General features: G+C 40.8%; 1 protein-coding gene across 2 annotated transcripts in view; it reads left to right on the top strand.

The window, feature by feature from the left end:
- The window catches only part of LOC139647438 (carboxyl-terminal PDZ ligand of neuronal nitric oxide synthase protein), a 52,747-nt gene that overhangs the window by 14,663 nt on the left and 17,986 nt on the right, over positions 1–20,098 (top strand). For both annotated transcript variants that reach the window (XM_071523335.1, XM_071523336.1), the window contains exons 3-8: positions 8,636–8,728; positions 9,270–9,328; positions 11,095–11,203; positions 12,133–12,274; positions 14,299–14,477; positions 19,291–19,452. In XM_071523335.1, the coding sequence (XP_071379436.1) occupies positions 8,636–8,728; positions 9,270–9,328; positions 11,095–11,203; positions 12,133–12,274; positions 14,299–14,477; positions 19,291–19,452 (744 nt within the window). The remainder of the gene's footprint in view (positions 1–8,635; positions 8,729–9,269; positions 9,329–11,094; positions 11,204–12,132; positions 12,275–14,298; positions 14,478–19,290; positions 19,453–20,098) is intronic.

Genomic DNA, 20,098 nt, shown 5'->3' with positions numbered 1-20,098 from the left:
TGACAGTGCTTTGGTGTCTCATCAGTCAAGTTACTGTAAACACTGGGGTGGTGATGTAAGAGGAAACAAAAGTAATTAGTTAACATAATGAAAGAAATGTTTGCCTCATTATCACCTAATTACTGTCAATTACTGTAAACCAACTGTCACCTGTTTTCAGATTCTCTTTGTTACAGAATATACTTTATGTCTGATGAAGTCCAAATGACCAAAACATCATATTTTTGCTCATAACATTTAAAAGAGAGACTACCATGGTCTGTGTCCTTTCTCCATGCAATTACCTGATATGTCCTGTCAGACTGTCTAGATAAAAACAGAGAAGATTGACATGGTACAAAAAAAAAACGATTGGTGGAAGGTCTGCTTCTGTTTTCTCAGAAGTTTCCCCGCTCTCATGACTGAAACACGGATTATTTTATAACTATGTGTTACATCACTTTGGGTTTGGGGTTTTTTGAAAGTTATGAAATAATGAAAACAATTCCCCAGTGACTCTGCCCATTCTGGGACAGCAAATCTCTTCTGTCTTTTAAGTGCCTGTGCTGTGTAGTTTGTGTGTGTGTGTGTATGTGTTTCTTCCCGTGTGTGCACATGTGGATGCATGTACTTTGTGTGTGTTTCTGCGTGCAGTTTTTGCATCTGTGTGTCACTGAGTGTGAGTGTTTGGCACGCTCAGGTTGTTCCTTTGTATTTCCTGTGCGCCCCATGTGAGTAACTCTGAGTAGCGGCCGTCACCGCTCTGGGACTGGCTGTCCTTTCACTGCGCCTGTCAGAGAGTCACTCAAGCGCGGGTCCATTCTCACTGCAAGGACACAAACACTCAAGGAGCTGCCAGCCAGGGCCCGCACTACGACTTAGCTGCTTCCTCTGTCAGGACTGCTTGAAGTGTATTCGATGACTTTAAAAAGCTACGGGTTCACTCACTGCACATCGTGTTCGTTGTTTTTATCTGTGGCAGCTCTTTGTGACCTTGTTGCTTTGAAAAGACTTTATGATAATCGCTCAAAGTGTATCCGACTGGCCTCTTGAGATGGTTACCAGAGTTAGGGTGCTTTGCTTCTTTCCCTGTTCCTGTGCAGACATATTAAGTCAGAGTAAGATTGATATTAACAAATTCTGTCTGTCAGCCTCTGTAAACGCACTTGCAGCGTAAGCAGTGAAAGTCATTTATCTAGAAAAGAGGCAGCTGTAGCTCCCAGATGGAGCTGAGGCAGTGTCAGTGCCAGCTGTGCAAGCCTGTCTACTAGCATTTTGTCACAAAAATGAAGAATAAACACACTGAGAAAAAAACACAATAAAGCATTCACAATAAAAAACACTCTTCAACAACAGAAGCCAAAGCTTTTTCACACACCACAAAATGCAATCAAACAACAAATCAAATAATCACTTAAAGCACACTCTAACTTTCCTCCTGAAGCCAATCCGTTTGGAAAAACAACTTTTGCTGCAAATTGTTTTTGTAAGCGTATACAACAGCCACGGATGGTTCTTATTTTCATAATAAAAGCCCCCGTTCTTCTACATCCCTGCAGTGAATTCCCCTGTTGTGTGTAACCCTGCTGTCACCGATGAAGCCCCCATTAAGCGGCCCTGCTAGCTAGCTGTTTTCCCACTAGCACCGTCTCTCCCACAGGGCTCGCCTGCCACTCTCTGTGGGCTGCCAAGACCGGAGCCCAGGAGTCCAATCAATAGTATCTGCAGTGAGGCGGAAGTCGCTCACATAGGCACAGACAGGCACCAGCACAACACACACACACTTTCTCCTTATTTTCTCTCTCTCTCTCTCTCTGTCTCTCTCTCTCTCTCTCTCTCTCTCCCTCTCTCAATCTCACACACAAACCAGCCAGCATGCACAAACACAGACTCCAGATTTAGGCCAAGGTCGTCCTCCATAGCGACTGTTCGAGGTAATTGCTCCCTCATACACACTCCTGCTGACTAATGGTGAAACATGCAAGTTCACTCAGGAGGTTTGGACCTCTCCTACATCATGGGAGTCACTCGGTCCTCCCTCCTTGGCCCGGGGAAGAGAAGCCCGTCTGAAAATACCACTCGCAGGGAGAGACAGAATGCTAGCAACAGTGATAATAGCTCAAATTCCTTGTTAAACTAATGGGACATTGTAAGATGCAGCTGCTTTATTGGCAAAAACATGATTTCTCTTAAAAATTCAGCACTCAGTTGGAGTTTTAACGTAGTAATAAAAGAAACTTGTTGATTTAATTTCAAATTGTTTCCCGGCACTTTGATTTCCAACTCCTTGGATACCTCGGAAGTCTCTTTTCAAGTTAAATGCCAGGCTGTTGGACAGCTGCTGCGTTTCTCAGCCCAGTTCTGCTCTCAACAGTCATCTCTTTGTATGTTCTTTTGGGAAAAAAAAAGTGAAATTCCTTGAAACTCCCCAATCCTGAGAATTGTAATGAAGTGGTTGCTAGGATACAATCTATAGGGCCCATTGTGGAGTCCTGTATGGATTCAATGGTACTACAGGGAGCATCGACGACCCACAATGCTCCCTGCATTCCGCTGCCTTTCAGCGCAGTCAAAGGGGATTGGGGGTTGTCCATAATTTCTTATTCCATCATCTGGTTTGCAAAGCCTAAGTCCTGCCCATTGATTTCACTCTAAAAACTACAAAAACAGCAGGGGAAAACAAAATTGTCCATTTCCACCTTCCTGTTCTAAATTTCCTAAAGCCAGTCTATCTGCCTCGGACCAAATGACGTTAACGGACCATGTAAGACTCGCCGGCCTTTCATTAAGGGGTCGTTGACAGGTATCTTTTGAAGCCGGGAGGTTTTATTTATGCACAGAATAATTACTCCTGCGTAACGGCTGGGGGCCCCCTCTCTTCCCTGCACTACACTCCCTGTCTGTAGGAACGAGGACGGTCAACACCGTAACACTGAAGTTCAGTCTTGCTCTGCAGGCCACAGTGTGCATGTGAAATGCTACCTCTGTTTTTCTGGGGTCCCTCTACAGTTGGCTGTGAGACTCGGGGGGCCTCCTCGTCCTTAATGGTGCTCTGTGGATGCAGTCAGATCCCAATCCGTGTCTGGGGATCATGAATCAGACCCAGAGATTCTGCTAGACTCAGGGGTTTGCTGGTTAGACTGTGGTTAGAAGTGGTCCAGGGCCCCATGGAGGTAAACAGACCATTCATAATCTTACCTGCTGGATACACTGGAGAGGGATATTACTGTAATAGCTCTTCCTATTAGATCTAGAGTTAATGGTTTCATTCCCAAGTGGGCATATAACCTATTTTATACTGAAGCGGTGTTTATTTTCATATTCCTTGTTTGAAATGATCCGGAGAGGGGCTTTTTGGTAACATAACAACCAATGTGGAAAGTAAGTCTTGCAAGATTTTTAAAGAGATATTGTAGATCTTTTCCACACTTAGTGTTAACCTGCTGTTCTGTCTCCAGTTGTCGGCCTCTTTTTGTTGTAAATAATTGATTTGAAAGAGCTGAAAGCAAAGCTGCCACCTTCAACCCTTAATGAGTTTCTGTAATTAAATAGTGAGTGATTATATCACAGGCGGCTTTGCACTTCGTTGATTACTCATGCCACAAAGAGAGACTTGTTTGAAAATGTCATACCAGATTATGTTGTCTTGCCTTGCTCAGATAATACCATTAAAAAATAAATGGCTTCTTGTCGCCTCTAGTTTGATCTTGTAATGTCTTTGTGTCTGCTCTTGTTTAAAGGGGCGGACTTAACAACTTAGAACATTTTCACTGCTGAAGTGATAGATACATACATCCAGTGCTCCAGTGCTGTCAGTGAACAAACCTGGCGAGGCTGTTTGTGTGTGTGAGTGTATATGTTTGTTTGTGCGTGTGTGTGTGTGTGTGTGAGAGAGAGAGAGAGAGAGAGAGAGAGAGAGAGAGAGAGAGAGAGAAAGAGAAAGAAAATACAAATCAAGTCACAAAGCAAGATATGCTTCAGTGTAAGACAAGTATTTATTTGACTTATACACTGTATAGAACTGTAATGAGCATTTTTCTTTACCTTTTTATTTACCATTATGTGTTATGTATTTGTCAATTTTACTCATTATGTTGGACATTGTTCATATTTTATTTTCAATATTGCTTTTATTCATTTCTATTATGTCATTGTTTGTGGCTTTCTACTTTGGCAAAATGTTTTATCAAAACATGCGAATAAAGCTTCACTGAATTGAATGAGAGAGAGAGAAAGAGACTGACTAAGTACAACTAAAGGTAGACTTATTAAAGGTGCACTTACTGCTGTGTTGCATATGGGATCAAATGTTGTATTGAGAGCCAGCTTCCCCTTCATCATTTCCCGAACACAAACGCAAAGTCATCACCATTCTGTCTGACACTTCTCTAATAGATTACAGAGCGGAACGCTGACTGAAATTTGTTTCGCCGTCTGGGAAGACTGATGAGTCTGACCGCTTAGAAGCGCCCGCATCCAATCTGAGAGAGATTTGAACTATATATTCTCTCATTGTATTTGCTTTAAGCTTAAATTTTGCTCCTCTAACTGCAGTGGTGTAACTCGCTGCATCACTGTTGGCTTATAGTTTCAAGGTCTTAAGACACATTTTTGCAGAGTGCATCTTAGAACTTAAGCCCATGTCCCTTGCATGACTGTTCAATCCACATATTAGTCATGCACTTTTCATTAGCACTCATGTATTATTCTCAAAGTCTGTCTTCCTACATTTCTTTTCAGAAACATCCTTGGTGCTGAGCTAAAGTAAACTAAGCTCTACTCTGAAATATATTTTTTGATGTTGAAGGGTTTTTACGTAACTTTACGTGTTGAGGCTCAGGGGATCTTGTGTCATGAGCTTTTAATTGTTTGCGCCACTGTTGATAAAGAAAAAAAAACATAACAATGCAAGTGCATTAAAGTCTGAATATTTCAAAACACTTTTGCACTTAAGCAAAGAAAATATAAAATTTTCATACTTGGATGAAGTTGCAAAATCCCTTTTTGCTCCACCAGAACGCTGGCATAAACTCTGAATTATAAAAGACTAGTGTATAAGTGTTTTTTGACACAAATAGCGTTGAGTAACAGAAGGTATGCGTGTGATTTTGCAGTACAGAGTGTATTAGACGTTGTGTTTGTGTGTGTGTGGTGTGTGGATGTGTGTTTCTTTGCATGCAAACGTGCATGCATGTAAAGTTAGTGTGTGTTAGTATTGATTTTTACCCTTGTCTCACATTAGTATTGCCAAGATGACAAATTATTGTCTCGCTTCAGATGTCCTGTCTGGCAGGTTAATGTCAGATAATCATCATTCTGCTCAGTTGCCTTTCTTAAATTACCTCATCACATTATTTCACCCCTCTGCAATGCCACATTAGACAAGTGTGTGAGACAAGCTCAAATAAATACCTGGTTTATACCCTTGTTCTGTAGGAGTAAAATACAAAACTGAATACATGACATTTCTAAAATATCTAGTACTAATAACCTAAATATAAATGCTATTCCTTTTGTATTGCACTTATTGTGCAAACATTTTTCTTACCTTACACACTGGGATCTTGATCCCCAACATACTCTATAATCTTGCTTTCCAAATGTGTTAGTGCTAAAGGGAAGTTTTGGCATTTTGGATGTGTGGTTGTTTCTACTCCTAGAATAACATGTAATAGTTTTCATGAGGACTCTTTTCTCTCATGCGCCCTTTTCCCCTCGTCTCACCATACGACTTTTCCTTGCCGTATGAACATTTCTCCATTTCTCCTCCTTATATCCTGGCCAACTTCTCTCTTTCTGTGGTCTGTTTTCTCCTCTCTCCCTCTCTAAGCCCATTCTCTATTTAATCAGCTCTCTCAGGACTTTGTTCTGTATAATTAGAGACCGAAACTTTAATCACCATGGATCCAGGGCAGAGAGAGCGCGGCATTTCAAATACCCAGTGTAAACATATGCAGGCAGGAGTGTATAGGAACACACAAATATGACAGCTTAGCATTGTGATAGTGAGGAAAAAATGACTTGAGGTCTGCACACACACTCACACTTTAGGACATCAGTGCAGTATGTTATTATGGCGTGTGGCAGGTCTTGGCTTGTTCACAATGCTCGGGTAATTGTACCGTCGCAGCGCTGTGGGTAGTTGGAGTAAAAGGTCACAGTTTGCAGGAGGTCCTTGCATAACATCTGTTCTCTCCTCTTCTCACCTCTACTTCTGTCTCCTCTCCTCTGCTCACCTCTCTTCCATCCTCCTCTCCTCTATTTCCATTTTCTCTCCTCTCCTCTCTATTTCACTCTGCTCTCCTCCTCTCCTTTATTTCACTCTCCTCTCCTCTCCTCTCTCCTTTATTTTACTCTCCTCTCCTCTCAATTCCTCTCCTCTCCCCTATTTCACTCTCCTGTCCTCTCCTCTCCTTTCCCCTCCTCCCCTCAAATCAACTAACTTATGCTGTATTCACATGTTGGTGGTATTCAGTAGATGTTTGTTGTTTTGTGGTAAACTCACTGGTGGAAAGTTTGGCTCACTGTGCCTGCAGACAGAATTAGTGACAAAAGTTGAATTTTCCAGACTTTTACTGTCTGCCTTGACAGTGAAGACAAAAAAGGATGGTGCACTATTCCAGTGCTTTTGGGGCTTCCAGTTTATTAGTGTGAAATACAACCTAATAGACATTTTGAAATGAAATGAAATATTGAAACTGAACAGTCACACAATGCCATTTAATGGATTGTTTTCAATTACTTCAATGTGCATTAAATGGTTACGCCTCCTTTTTTTCAATCATCATAGCAATGAGAAGGCATTTTTCTTTTGCAGGTGACTGACATCCTGTGTTGCTGACGTTTGACGGTTTTTTTTTTAGGACGTTTTTTTTAGTACTGTTGCATCATGGAGGCTGTGGCGTGGCAGTCCCTCTGTAGGGCTTGATAACTGGTAGCAAACAAGAGCCGAACCCTGCTTCATGTTTAAAAGTGACGCTAATTCGAGTCGACGTGGCAGACTTGCTAAGTTCCCCAGCAGAGAGCCGGGCCAGCTAACAAGGTGGAAATGTGTTAGTCACTCAGTGCAGACGCAGCTGTGCCATTCAGCAAACAGAAGAGAGACAAAACCCTATTCTGGGCGCTTCACCTGATTGTTATTTTATTTAGCTCTGAAATATACAGTAGGGCTGGACGGTTTGTGTTTTGTGTGCGGCGCTGAGAGACTGAGACAGAGAGAGCGAGGGAGGGAAAAGGAAAGTAAGGGAGAGAGAATCTGCACATATGTGTGAGGATGTGTGTGTGTCTGGGTATGTTTGTGTGTGTGTGCCCGTCGTGCACATGGTTCAGCTGTACACAAAGCCAAATGATACTTTGCTGTCACTGTCACTCTAAGGCATGATGTTAGTTATCAGCCTTTGTACTCATTCCCAAGAATTGGTCAAATGATGATCCAGTGCATCAATACAGGGTTGTTGAAGTGAAACTGGACTAGACGGCCTATGATGAGTCAGAATACAGTTGAATTGGGTATTTTGACCTATGGATGCTGGGTATTGGTTCACATTGTAGTCAGCTTGAAGTTGTCCTCGCAAACAGAGCCATCTTTACGACACAATATTGTAGATGGCCACTGAAAATCACTCACTCCACCATTACTCTTTATCTGTCTCTCTCATCCCGTGTTCAGAGTATTCCCTCTCTCTTGATTGGCATCAGAGAGGTGAGGAGAAGTTCGGTGGTTGGCTTTGCTGCTGATATGAATTAGAGGTTTTTTATCACTGTTCTCATCGAGTGCTGCCAAGCTATTAAAGAAGCTGATATATTAGAGTGCAGTGCGGATCATCTCTTAATACTGACAGATTGTCCCGTTTATGCCCTTAAAATTCTGTCAGCATGCCAAACGTACAGTAGGACACACTCAGGTCACTCTCACTGCAAAGAAGAGATAGGGCCAAAGTGTGTGTGTGTGTGTGTGTGTGTGTGGGTGTATAAAGTAGTTAGGGGGAATTTATAAAGTCATGATGGTTGCTGACCTTTCTTAAGATCATAGTGGATTGATCATGTGCTTTTTGAAAAAATAATTGAAAGTACGTCATTTGTGATTATCTGTGACCTATTTGGCTGTAGGAAACCAAACAAAAGCTTAATACAGTTTATTGTTTACTTCAAACAATGCATCACATAACTGTTAGATCTTAATTTTTCATACAGCGTGACAAACAACAAGACATTTATCAGTGAAGTCCTGCATACTGGGTTCATCATAGTAATTAATGTAACTTTTGGATCAATAGATGAAGACAATGAAAAACAGTCAATCTGGAAAGAGGGAGTATCATTAATGACGTCACCAATCAATGGGAAGCTCTTTCCTGAGTCTGACGAGCCATCACTGATCTCAATATGATTTAAAAAAAATAGACGTAGGTGATCGAAATACAGCCAATCATGAAAGGGGGAGGGGCTTAAATTACATAATAAATATATCGGAAAGGGTTTGAGTCCAATTGATGATGGTAACATCAACTAGCAGAATGTTGTTTTTTTTGTTTGTGTGTTTATTTGTTTGTGACAGACTGTGCTCAATTGGAGATCATAAACTTAACTTGAACTGGTGTGAAGTCCACAGGCCGTTATGCTGATGTGCTTCTGTCTGTCCGTGTGTTTTTCCCAGTATGAGTTCAAGGCCAAGAACATCAAGAAGAAGAAGGTCAGCATCGTGGTTTCTGTGGATGGAGTCAAGGTGATGCTGAGGAAAAAACAGAAGGTACGGCTGCTGCACCGATCACACAGTCTGAAAGAAACGAGAAACACTGCCATGTGAGAAACACCGGCTTGAGAAAGTAAACATACTTCAGCAGAGTTTACTGTCAACACAGATTTTCAGCTCTGAATGGACTGTAGTTGCATAAGTTCCACAGATCTACAGATTTAATGTAGATCTTCATCTTAAAGGGAAAATCCCCACTAAAAGGGAATTAGCGTTATATTTGTCCTGTGATGTCAGACAGTTTGTGACCATGAAGGACTCATAGAACGATTGTTTGGGGTTTTACATGACATTTAATTCACAGCTGTGCTAACCAGAAAATTGACCCATTAGGTCCTGTCACAACACTGCGGTTCCTAAAGTCATTTTCCTATTTACTGTGAAGCATCTCTCTCCTGTTATGTGTTAGTTATTGCACAAATACAGATTTAACTGTCTACTACTAAAAGGTATAACATGTAAAATCTGTTTTTGGTGTGTAACTTTGTTTTAAGCGGTAAGAGCTCAATTTTTTATCATAATTATCTTTCTCATACAGAGGAAAGAGTGGACCTGGGATGAGAGCAAGATGATGATCATGCATGATCCCATCTACAGGTGAGTCTGGCCTCTGGATCTGAATCTGTATCACCTGTAATGTGTTAAATCTCACTATCTTGGCCCCTTGCTTCCTAAACCCAGAGGATCAAATTATCTCTAACTGAAAAATTACATTCAGTTCTTTCCTCTATGTCATGTACTTGTTAGTTTTAACCGTAGTAACATGCATTATTTTGAGTGTACAGTAGGTAACATGGCTCTCAGTGGAAATTAAATCTGCTGGCTGAGCCCCTGTGGATGAAGCTGAGGCTTGTTTAGTGCTGTAGAGCTTAATGTGCTACACTGGTGGCTGCATTACTCTAAAGGCCTTCCCATGTACTTGACCATACAGGACTAATGTGCTTGAATGTATGTGCCAAGTGCAATTACGTTCATAAGACAGCCTGATGAATTATCTATAACTTATGCATGACGCTGGTAGAGCATATGTGAACTGTAAAGTGTGTGACTTTCCAGGGCCGTCCTGCTCTCACACTGTGTTCACCTAGTGGCCAACGCTTTACAAAGTCTATTTATATAGGGAATGTGTCACTCAACTGTGTGTATATCCCATCCAATGGTTTGGTATTTTGAGACCAAGTGTCCAGTGGGGTTTCCGCTTGTTTGACAAACTGCTATAATTCAAGTTATGCACAATATTACCAGTGTGTGTCTACATGAATTTAATTACAGGCATATGCAACCTGAGCCCAGTAAGATTTTGTACTATTCAAAACAATTTCTAAAATAAAAGAAAGGCCTATTCTAAATATGAAGTAGAGATTCCTTCAGCAGAAAAGGTTTATTTGTTTATTTGCACTGTCCTCTTCCCCAGTAAAATATTACTTTAGATGATGACATTTGATGATGACTTTCATGCTCCAAATACAAATAAAGACCAAATCTAGCTATTGCATTTATTATTGTTTTTTTCTTTCAGACAATATGTCCAAGGTACATGTAATTTTCCAAAAACAAGCAGTTACCTCTAAAGCAAGCTCTCAATTTTGTAAAATAATATAGAAATAACAAAAAAAGCATTGTACTGTATACAGAGCACAAGTAGTAGTAGTCAGCCTCCCACTTAAAAGTGTCTTAACGTTGAGTGCCTGACCAGCATGTGTGTGATTCTGTGCACTTTGAGATTTGTGCGTGTGTTTGTAAATAATGTATGTTGCTGTGGGTGGATCTCATTTGGCAAAGCCACACCTTATCAAGGGACTGCGTGTGTGTTCATGTAAATATAATTACACAGGCTTGTGTTTGTGTGTCTGTGTGTGTGTGTGTGTGTGTGTGTGTGATGGGACTGCAATGGGGATGTATGCTCTCCATCATGTGGCTTTCAATAGCCAAGCTTTTTATGGTCATAATTTGTTTGGCTGGTTCCCAGTGGACAAGTTTTATAGCAGCGTAGCCAGCGATGGAGATGCAGGTCTGACCCTTCGCTCTGCCAGTTTACTGCAGACTGTCTCAGTCCAGGCTTGGCAAGGACAAAGCCAGACAGCGATGGCACGAATATAGTGGTAAACAGAGTTCAGTGGGGGGACCCTTCTGCCCACATGGTCACCCATTAACTGAAATAAATCAGAAATAAGTCAGTTTTTCCTCCCTAATTTTGCTGTGGTCATCTAATTGTATCACTTTGCTGCATCATCTCTGTCATTCCTGAGAGCAGAAGATATTTCGATAGTGAAGAAAGGGATGAATTATGTTTTGAGGTGTGAGTAACATTTTCTGAATGGTTAAGATTGGTGTCATGTCAGTAAAGGAAAAATGTCTTCCAGGATTTTCTACGTGTCTCATGACTCCCAGGACCTAAAGATCTTCAGCTACATTGCTAGAGACGGCTCCAGTAATTCCTTTAGGTGTAATGTCTTCAAATCCAAAAAGAAGGTAAGAGTCCATCCATGCAAAATCTAAAATAAATTGTCTAAATTTAAGGTTTTTTAGTTTTGTTAAAGGTATTTTTTTTACCATGCAATGACAGTTTTCTTGTCTTTGCATGTCCACTCTTACACTAATACAGATAGAATATGCAATTTTTTCTTTTTTATTATATATCTGGTTTACTAAACATAATTGGACATCAAAAAAAACGTTCTCGCCTGCTCATTCTATTGCTATCACTTTCACTAATGCTCTCCACCTACATGTGAAAACCACAGCTGAATGGAACAAGTTCAGCTGTGGCTAAAAGGAATTCTGGGAAATCTAGAAAATGAGTCAGGTTGAGGAAAAGTAGATGCAGCAAAAAGATAAATTACCACTTTTAATCACAAAATATAAATATTACCATTTATAGTTTCAGAACTTTCATTAGCTATGTTCAGTCAGCAATAGACTGGTTTTGCCAGCTTTGATTCTTTATTTTTCAATTCCACTTATTATCAAGGTTTTAAAAAATTTGACTTTCTGAAATAAGACAGTTATCTGCTTCTGATATCATTTGTGCTTCAGAACACTTCAGTACTACAGAATTTGAGAATGCATAGGCTGCAGCGAATACAGAGTAAATAGTAAGATGATTACGACTATATATTCTAGAGAGGCAGACCCGTTATCAGCAATCTCTCACTCTGCCTCCTTCTAAACTGATGATATGTACAGTACCTGTCTGTGTTTCTCCCTGCAAGCGTCTGGCTGTTTTGGCCCAGAAGCCTGGTATTATCAGTGAGCTGTAATGAGACGGATAGGATTACACTCCAGACTGTCTTTTGACATTTGTCCTCAATCACTCCACTGCTCCACCTCTCTCTCTGCCTCTCTCTCTCTTTCTCTCCCACCCCCCCCACCCCCTCTCTCTCTCTCTCTCTCTCTGTCAGACCCAGGCCATGCGTATTGTGCGGACGGTCGGTCAGGCCTTTGAGGTTTGTCATAAGCTCAGTCTGCAGCATGCTGAGCAGGAAGCAGACGGACAGGCGGATGGAGAGAGTGACAAGTCCACAGAGGAGGCCACCAGTCATGGTGAGAGATTGATTCACACACACGAACACACACACACACACACACATACACACACACAGACACAAACATATGCCTTCTCTTACACATTTAGGCTGTATGTGACAAGACATAAGTAAGGGATAATAGGCCTACCTGATGAGATAACTGTACATTAAATTATTTGAATGGTTGATGCACAGTGTTGCCTTTACAGAGTCCATTCAAATCATTATGTACACACCAAGGGTTATTATCCTGCTTATATCATGGCTAATTGCATGACTAAAACCAAGTGTTTTGGCATATTTATGTGGAGTTAGATTTATATTGTTATTTATAATAATAATAATAAATATTTATATTTATATTTATATTTATATAGCAAAATAGATGTTACAAAACAAACACTGACTTCCTGTTAGCAAAAAAAATCAGGAAAGTAAAACAGGGTTCCCATGGGCCTTAAAATTCCTTGAAAGTTTGTAGATTTGAGAAAAATAAAATAAGGCCTTAAAAGTTTTTTTTTTAAATAAATGGATAGCCTTGATTGACTTGATTAAAAAAAGGAAGGAAAACCATGCGATGGAGACTTGTGTTGATATAGCAGCTGTTAAAATGCATTTCACCATGATTTCATGACAGTATCATGAGTATAAAAAGAGACCTGTGATGTCTACTTTTGACCAGTTTAATGTCTTACCTCAAAACACGCCAATTTTGAGTCCTTGAATTTCAACTAACCGGACCTTGAAAGTAATTGAAAAATCGTTGAATTTGGTTGCCAGTTGAGTGTGGGAACCCTGGTAAGAATAACAATATAATACAATTAATTAAGCTAATTGTGTTTGGTATAAAACATGCAAGTAAAATTCTGAAAAGGGGTCTTGAGAAGTGACACTGATTTAGCCCGTCTAACCTCATCAACCAGGGCATTTCACAGCCTGGGGACTCTGACAGGCTGACAGCGAAAGCCCGTTCAGCCTGGACTGAAGAGCTGCCAAGAGAGCCTTGCTTGCGTTCTGGCTTATAAAGGGTTAAAAGGTCTGAGATCTAGCGCAAGCCTTAAAAGCTAAAGCTAAAATCTTCAAATCTTACAGCCAACCAATATTTCATCTTTGTTCACAGCTATCTTTAAGAGTCATAGTCCCTTTGCAAACTTGTGCTGCTGCTCAGCAATGTGCAAATCCTGTATCTGCTGCTTCCCTCAGCCTTCCAAGAGTTGAGCTAATCCTTCCTAGACAAAAACACAAAGTAGGCCAAACAGAAGAAATACCATACAAACACCAAACTGCTTTACTAATGCTGTCTTGCTGCTAAGATATTTGCTCATTTTCTCAGATTGTAGTGGCATTTTGGGTTGATAACAAGCAAAGAAAAATCTGTTTCATGTATTCCCGAAACAAACTACCTTAACATCTTTCTCATCTCCCATCTCTTCATGGTCTAACTTTAAGAAATTCTCTGAAATAGCGATTCACACAAATAGCGAAGTAAAACCAATAATCACTTCGATAATCACAATAATTGCACAAAATGCATTTTCAAATTCACAAGGTAACGCTTGCCCCACAAACCCCATAAGCCCCATAAACATCAGAGCTGAACAATGTCATTGTTGAACGTGTGGTTTTCATGAGCCTTCATTGGTCATTTTCAAGTGGGGACACATGGGGACACGTCCAGGGTCGTTACTGGGTATCGAGTTCCCCTCATTGTCTCCTCGGGCCGTCCCTCACCTCCCTCCGCCCCCTGACCAATGTTTGACCTTGCCCCGGTTTACCGCAATTATATGCCAATTCACGGCTTAAATGGAACGGTCCAACCTCACTGGCTCATTATTTTAGACTGGTGATCAAACAGTTGCAACAGAGCTGTCCAGTTATACTGGACTGTAAACAGATTTAATGGTTTTTCTCTCAGGCCTTAGTGTCATTCAGTATCTTTAGTTTTACTGTTCCCAACACAATCCAGCCATGCAACTCACCAGCTCTTACACGCAGTAAACGCTTTAGATGATGGTAACACTGTGGTGTTTGTGTCTCCAGGTCGTAAACTGACGGGAGCCGAGCGAGGGGAGGAAGAGGAGGGTGGAAAAGATGGTGGAGGAGGAAGAAGAGGAGGAGAAGAGCCTTCAGCAGGAGCTTCGCTGTGTGAACAGGCAGTCAGTGAAATACTCCAGAGTCTGGCTGAACTGAACATGGTCAAACCGGGACAAACCATCATAGTAAGACAGAATGCACGCACGCACGACACACACACACACACACACACACTGGGATGAATAATGCCAACTGAAGAGAAGCGACCACCTGGTATATTTATATTCCCAGCCCGGAAAGCAGCAGCACCGCACCATTTCCACTCATTGCATAGTCTTCTACCAACCTCTACTGTTTATAATGTGACCTGACCGTCTACAAAACTAGATCACACTGCCAGCAACGCACTTTCACCCCACAGCAGTCTGTGCTGCAGCAGAGAAAAATAGTTCTGTGATTTCCTGATTAGTGAAAGTGTGCGTAATGGTGGAATTGTGTCATGTTCACTCTCAACTCCCCTGTGGAGCCTACAAATTACAGTTGTGGCGAAGGTTCCCCTCCATTATTCACCCCAGCAGCAGGTCAGGGACGAGGTAGCAGTAGCATCCATCCACACTTAAATGATTAGAGTTGTCTTTGCTCTAGACTGCTTCTCTCCTTAGCTACAGGACACTGGCTCTGCCTTGATTCATTGCATTGACTGTAGCGGCGTTTTGATGCTTTTATCTGTGCATAGTGCTGCCAAAGGGCTCATTGAGCCTGAGGAAATACAGTACAGTGCTTTGTCATCTACTGCAGTACCAGACTAGATCATTGGCTGCTGTTCTCCATATCTAGTCACAGTTCCAAGTTGGCATCTGATAAGTAGCAAAATGACTTCAACCCTATTGCATCAGGTAATGCGTTTTTGTTCCACTGTGTTTTAGGGTTGGCAGACTTTGAATCCTTATGACGTAATGTTAAATTATTATGACTATTATGCTCTTTTAACTCTGTGTTTCCGCTTACCTTTCACTAATATTTTGCCACTGATAAGATGAAAAGATGCGAACAAGCCACGGTGTGTTGCTTTGGATTTGTCACCGGAGTCAGTGCAGTAGACGCAGTGGCACAGCTGCTGTCATGCTGCTAGAAATGAGTAGAACAGAGTGGAAGTGGAGCGGAGAACCTGAATATTCCTGGTGGCTGTGAAAGCAGGACACCTAATCCCAAAACCCAGGACGTTCCCTTTGATTTTTGAGAAACGCCACCATAATCCCATTGAGAGGTTCATGAACATCTGCTCCATGGAGATAAGCGAGGAGCAAGGGAATGGGTAAGAGAGAGAGAGAGAAAGAAGGAGGGAATGAGAGACTAGGATAGAGGAAAGAGGGAGTGTCAGAAAGATCTGGAGTACGCAAAGAAGGGGGGGAGACAGGTGGAAAACTGGCAGTGTTGAGAGACAGGGGAGCGTGTCTTGTGTCTGGTGCCTCCAACATACCAGCATTAGAAAGGCTGCATGCAAGCCAAATGCCAGTTCCATATACCTAACGCCATTCCTGTGTAAGCAGAAGGGAATATTCCAGTTGCGGCAAAACATTGCTCACATGTCATCATTTAAGACCAAGACAGAGCTGTTCAAGTGGAAACCCACAGCAGAGGGATAGTCTTGAGCTTGGAGTTATGAGGCTCTATCTGGGTGGAGTGCAGTTCTGAGATACTGAGCATCAAAGTTTTGACATCCCAGCTGGCAAAACTGTTATGTAGGCTAGTGAAATCTATCTTTGTAGCTCAACAGGGCCTGCACCCCCATGGCACTCTGAATGCAGAATATCAAACACAGATAGAACCGTATAATTATGTAAGGTCAGTATGGTTTTTGTTCTATAAGGTCCTCAGTTTCAATGGGAAACTGGATGAATATGATTTAATGTTAAATTTAATTATCAGGTCAGTTTTGAAGCACATTAAGACTAGATTCCATCAAGTTAAATCAGTTTTGGTGTTGTATTTTCTGTTTGAAACAACCCAGAAAATCATCATTATGTAAATTTCAGGTCCAAACATTTTTGGTAATTTCATGGTAATATCACAGTGGAAAAGTGCCTAAATGTCTGTGCATGATTTCCCTTCTGCATTTATTTAAAAAAATAAAATAAAAAAAATAAAAGAATATAATATAATATAATTCCTTTTTTGAGTGCAAACCATTTTTTCCACTGAAGATATTTGATTTGTTCTTACGCACCAGATAAAGCAAGGGTGAGCGCAGTGATTTCTCCTATAGATATATTACAACAAGCTATAACTTATTTTCATGTTGATTTAAGTTTTCCCTTTTACTCCCTTTTAAAGTTACATCATTAGTCTCTGTAATGACAATAATGTCAATTTCCAAACAAGAAATTTCACTTCACAAAACAGTTTTTCCATTAAAACTTAATTTCATCATAGCTGTTCTCCTCTGTTCATCTGTCTCACTCCTCTTTGCTGTTCTCTTCATCTGTCTCACTCCTCTTTCTTTAAGTCATGTTCAACTATTGGTGCCCTGACTGGCCCTCTCTCTCTGATATCCTCCCTTCTCTTGCAGTTGCAGTTGCTGCATTTCACAGTGTGCTAGTCCTCCCTCTAGAGGTGTGATTTAGGAGTTACAATATGCAGTATTATTTTTCATGACAGCAATATCAACAGGGATGATACCTGCATGAATTCTATTTGTTTGCCTATGACTTGATCACATTTGACATGACTTTTTCCTGTTTATCTCACTAGAGACATACACACACATAGGCGCGTGCACGCACACACACACACACACACACACACACACACACACACACTAAACCCATCTCTCTTGGTTTGTGTTGATATCCCTGGAGACAGAAACACAAATGCAATAGCTCTATCCCTACACTGGGGAAGTGGGAGATGAGGGGAAAAGCTGCTTAGGGAAAGCCCTATTTCTCCAGGAAACATTTGTGCCACTAGAGATCATCTGGAAAATCATCTAAACGTCCATGGAGAAGTGCAGGGAGGGAGGAGAGCGAGAGAGAGGGAGAGAAATAGAGAGAAATGGAAACAGACAGAGAAAGAGACTGGGGAGAGGGAGATAGCTGAGTCAAATGTTTTGGAGAAGCTGTGGAGGGTTTGATACTTTCTTGATGCTTTCTGTATGGTAATTTATCAAGAGAAGTGAAATGCAGATAAAAAAAGTCTGGTTTATTTGTCAGATGTTTCGCTCATCAGGGCTTCATCAGTTTCAGTGACTGATGATGACACTGACACAAGGTCAACACACCACCAACAAGACAGGAGAAAAGTGAGTGTGTGAGGTTTGAGATTTAGGACTAACATCAGGGGTCCCTAGATCTGTGATCTCAATCCTGCTTATTTGCACTCACCTGGCATCCCAGGTCCATGATTAGATGGCTAGAATGAAAACCAGCATGGCTCTGGGTCCTGAGGGCCAGGATTGAGAAGCACTGCTCTAGATGACCACAGGTAGGAACCTACCTCAGGGAATATGGTGAGGACGTGGCTATACCTAAGGGGAATACCACTCAATTTAAGAATATTTATTCATATGGTGCCTTGGAAAGTCCAGTCAAAATTTGTGAACTTGAGCAGTTCTCTCCCAGAGCCGGAAACCAGAGAACCAAGACTCAAACCTGTGATGTCATCAAGATGCAACATCTCCACAACATCTGTAGCTTCTGTGTTGACAGTGACTCTGAATCAGAATCAGAATCAGAATCAGAATCAGAATCAGAAATACTTTATTGATCCCCGAGGGGAAATTGGGTTACATTGCAGCTGCTCACATTGTAGAAGTGAATATATACAAGCGTAGAGAAATTATAAGAAATTATAAGAAAAATAGAAATACGAAAGTAAGAAATATGTAAAATATGTGCATTATACTACAATATATAACAGTGAGAATAAAAATAATAATAATAATATAGAAATAAGAGAAATAAGAATTCTGTACAATAAGGGGCGAATGGGATGGGATTCACAATGAATGAGACTTTGTGGACCCATTAAAATTTTATTTGAGATTTTATACTTAAATGTGCTCTACCGCACTTGAGTCTGATCTGTTATGGACTAGAAACTGCACCCTTATCCTCAGAAAATCCCCCTGGGTGCTCCTCCTCACAGCCACCTTTCTCTTTTCCATTCATTCATTTTCTATGGAGGAGCTTCATGACATCACCACATTAATTATTGTTATATATTTTTTTGGCTCTGTTGGAGAGTTGTTCAAGTTCACAAATTATATTAACTGTCATAGAGAAGAGAAATAATGTATGAGCTTAAATAAATGCATTGGTATTCCCTCTTCAACTCAATTCATACAGAAATCTGAGCAGCAGCTGACAGAAGGCCGAGACCTGCAGACCAGTCACACATAGAGCCTATTTTTACATATTATATTGCTGAATTAAACCAAACTGTCTGATTGCTTAGCTGTTTGGAAAGGCCCACATTGAAGTATGAGAGTGTGCCATGTACCCACAATGTAATAAACATAAAACTATCTTCAGGGATTAGCAGAGAGGCTCCCAACCAATGGATGGAGAGAGAGAGAGAGAAAGAGAGAGAACTACAGAGAGAAAAAATAAAGTAGAGGAAGAACCTGGGACTACTATATATATATATATACGTATACACATACATACATACATACATACATATATATATATATATATATATATACATATATATACACACACACACATACATACATACATACATACATACATATATATGTGTGTGTGTATATATATATATATATATATATATATATACATCTATATTTATATGTATATATATATATATATATATCTTAAGAATAAGAAGAGATGGAGTGAAATTTCCCACCAGGCTTGTTTTTAGTACAACTGATGGTCCAGGGACTGTCCATGACCTGCCTGTTCATTATGTCCTAGTCCTAGTCATGCCAGATTAAATAGCACTTTTTGTGTGTGTGTGTGTGTCTCCTCGCGTGGCCAGGACTTTGATCGGAGGTCCCTCTTCACGGTGACATCCCAAGGCATTTCTCCCAGCAGCCCTTGCTCTCCATCTGTCACACCGCTGGCGTCGCAACACTACCTCCAGCTCCTCCAGCACCAGCTACAGCAGCAACAGCAGCACACACAGGTGGCCGTGGCACAGGTGAGAGAGATGCACAGACGATTTTAAACACTGTGCAGTTTGTGTAAAACAATGCCGTGTGGGGATTTTTGGAGCAATTTTGCACTTCTAAAAACAGTATGACCAAATTTGAAAGTGAGTTTGAACCTTCTGTTAGCCCTACATTGCTTTTCCTATTTTCCTTTTCACTATTTCAATGCATTACAAATGAGACACTTTGCATGCTTGCTTCTTCTGACTTTTTTCTCTTTTACTCTTATTCCATTGATAGGTTCATTGCAGAGTCAATAGTCTCTCTTTAGTGAGGAGATCAAAGTCATAAACAAATTGAACTCCATACTCACCCACTTTTAGTGAAAGCCAGCCACTCACATGGCATGTGTATCTTTCCATTTTGCAAAGTGCTTTGGCTCTTTGCAGCCTCCAATTTGGCAGGTTTCAGTACTTACAGCTGAACTTGACTCTTAACATTGTCAGTGGGTCATGGATTCAGTCATTGGATCATCCAAACAAGAGTTAAAGTTCGCAATTATTATTTGGCTCACTACAATTCCAGGCTTTTTCAGTTATGCTAGCATTGATGAGATATGATGAGATCCTGTTATGTTGCACCATTTCATTTTTATTTCAGTTAGCTTGTGGAAGCCTACATGGATTATGGTATAAC

Source organism: Centroberyx affinis, unplaced genomic scaffold (assembly GCF_046629955.1).
Source record: "Centroberyx affinis isolate AG114_WGS23_722 - 3 ecotype Tasmania unplaced genomic scaffold, CSIRO-AGI_Caff_v1 ptg001080l_1, whole genome shotgun sequence".
Taxonomy (NCBI): domain Eukaryota; kingdom Metazoa; phylum Chordata; class Actinopteri; order Beryciformes; family Berycidae; genus Centroberyx; species Centroberyx affinis.
This window is presented reverse-complemented; position numbering and strand designations above follow the sequence as displayed.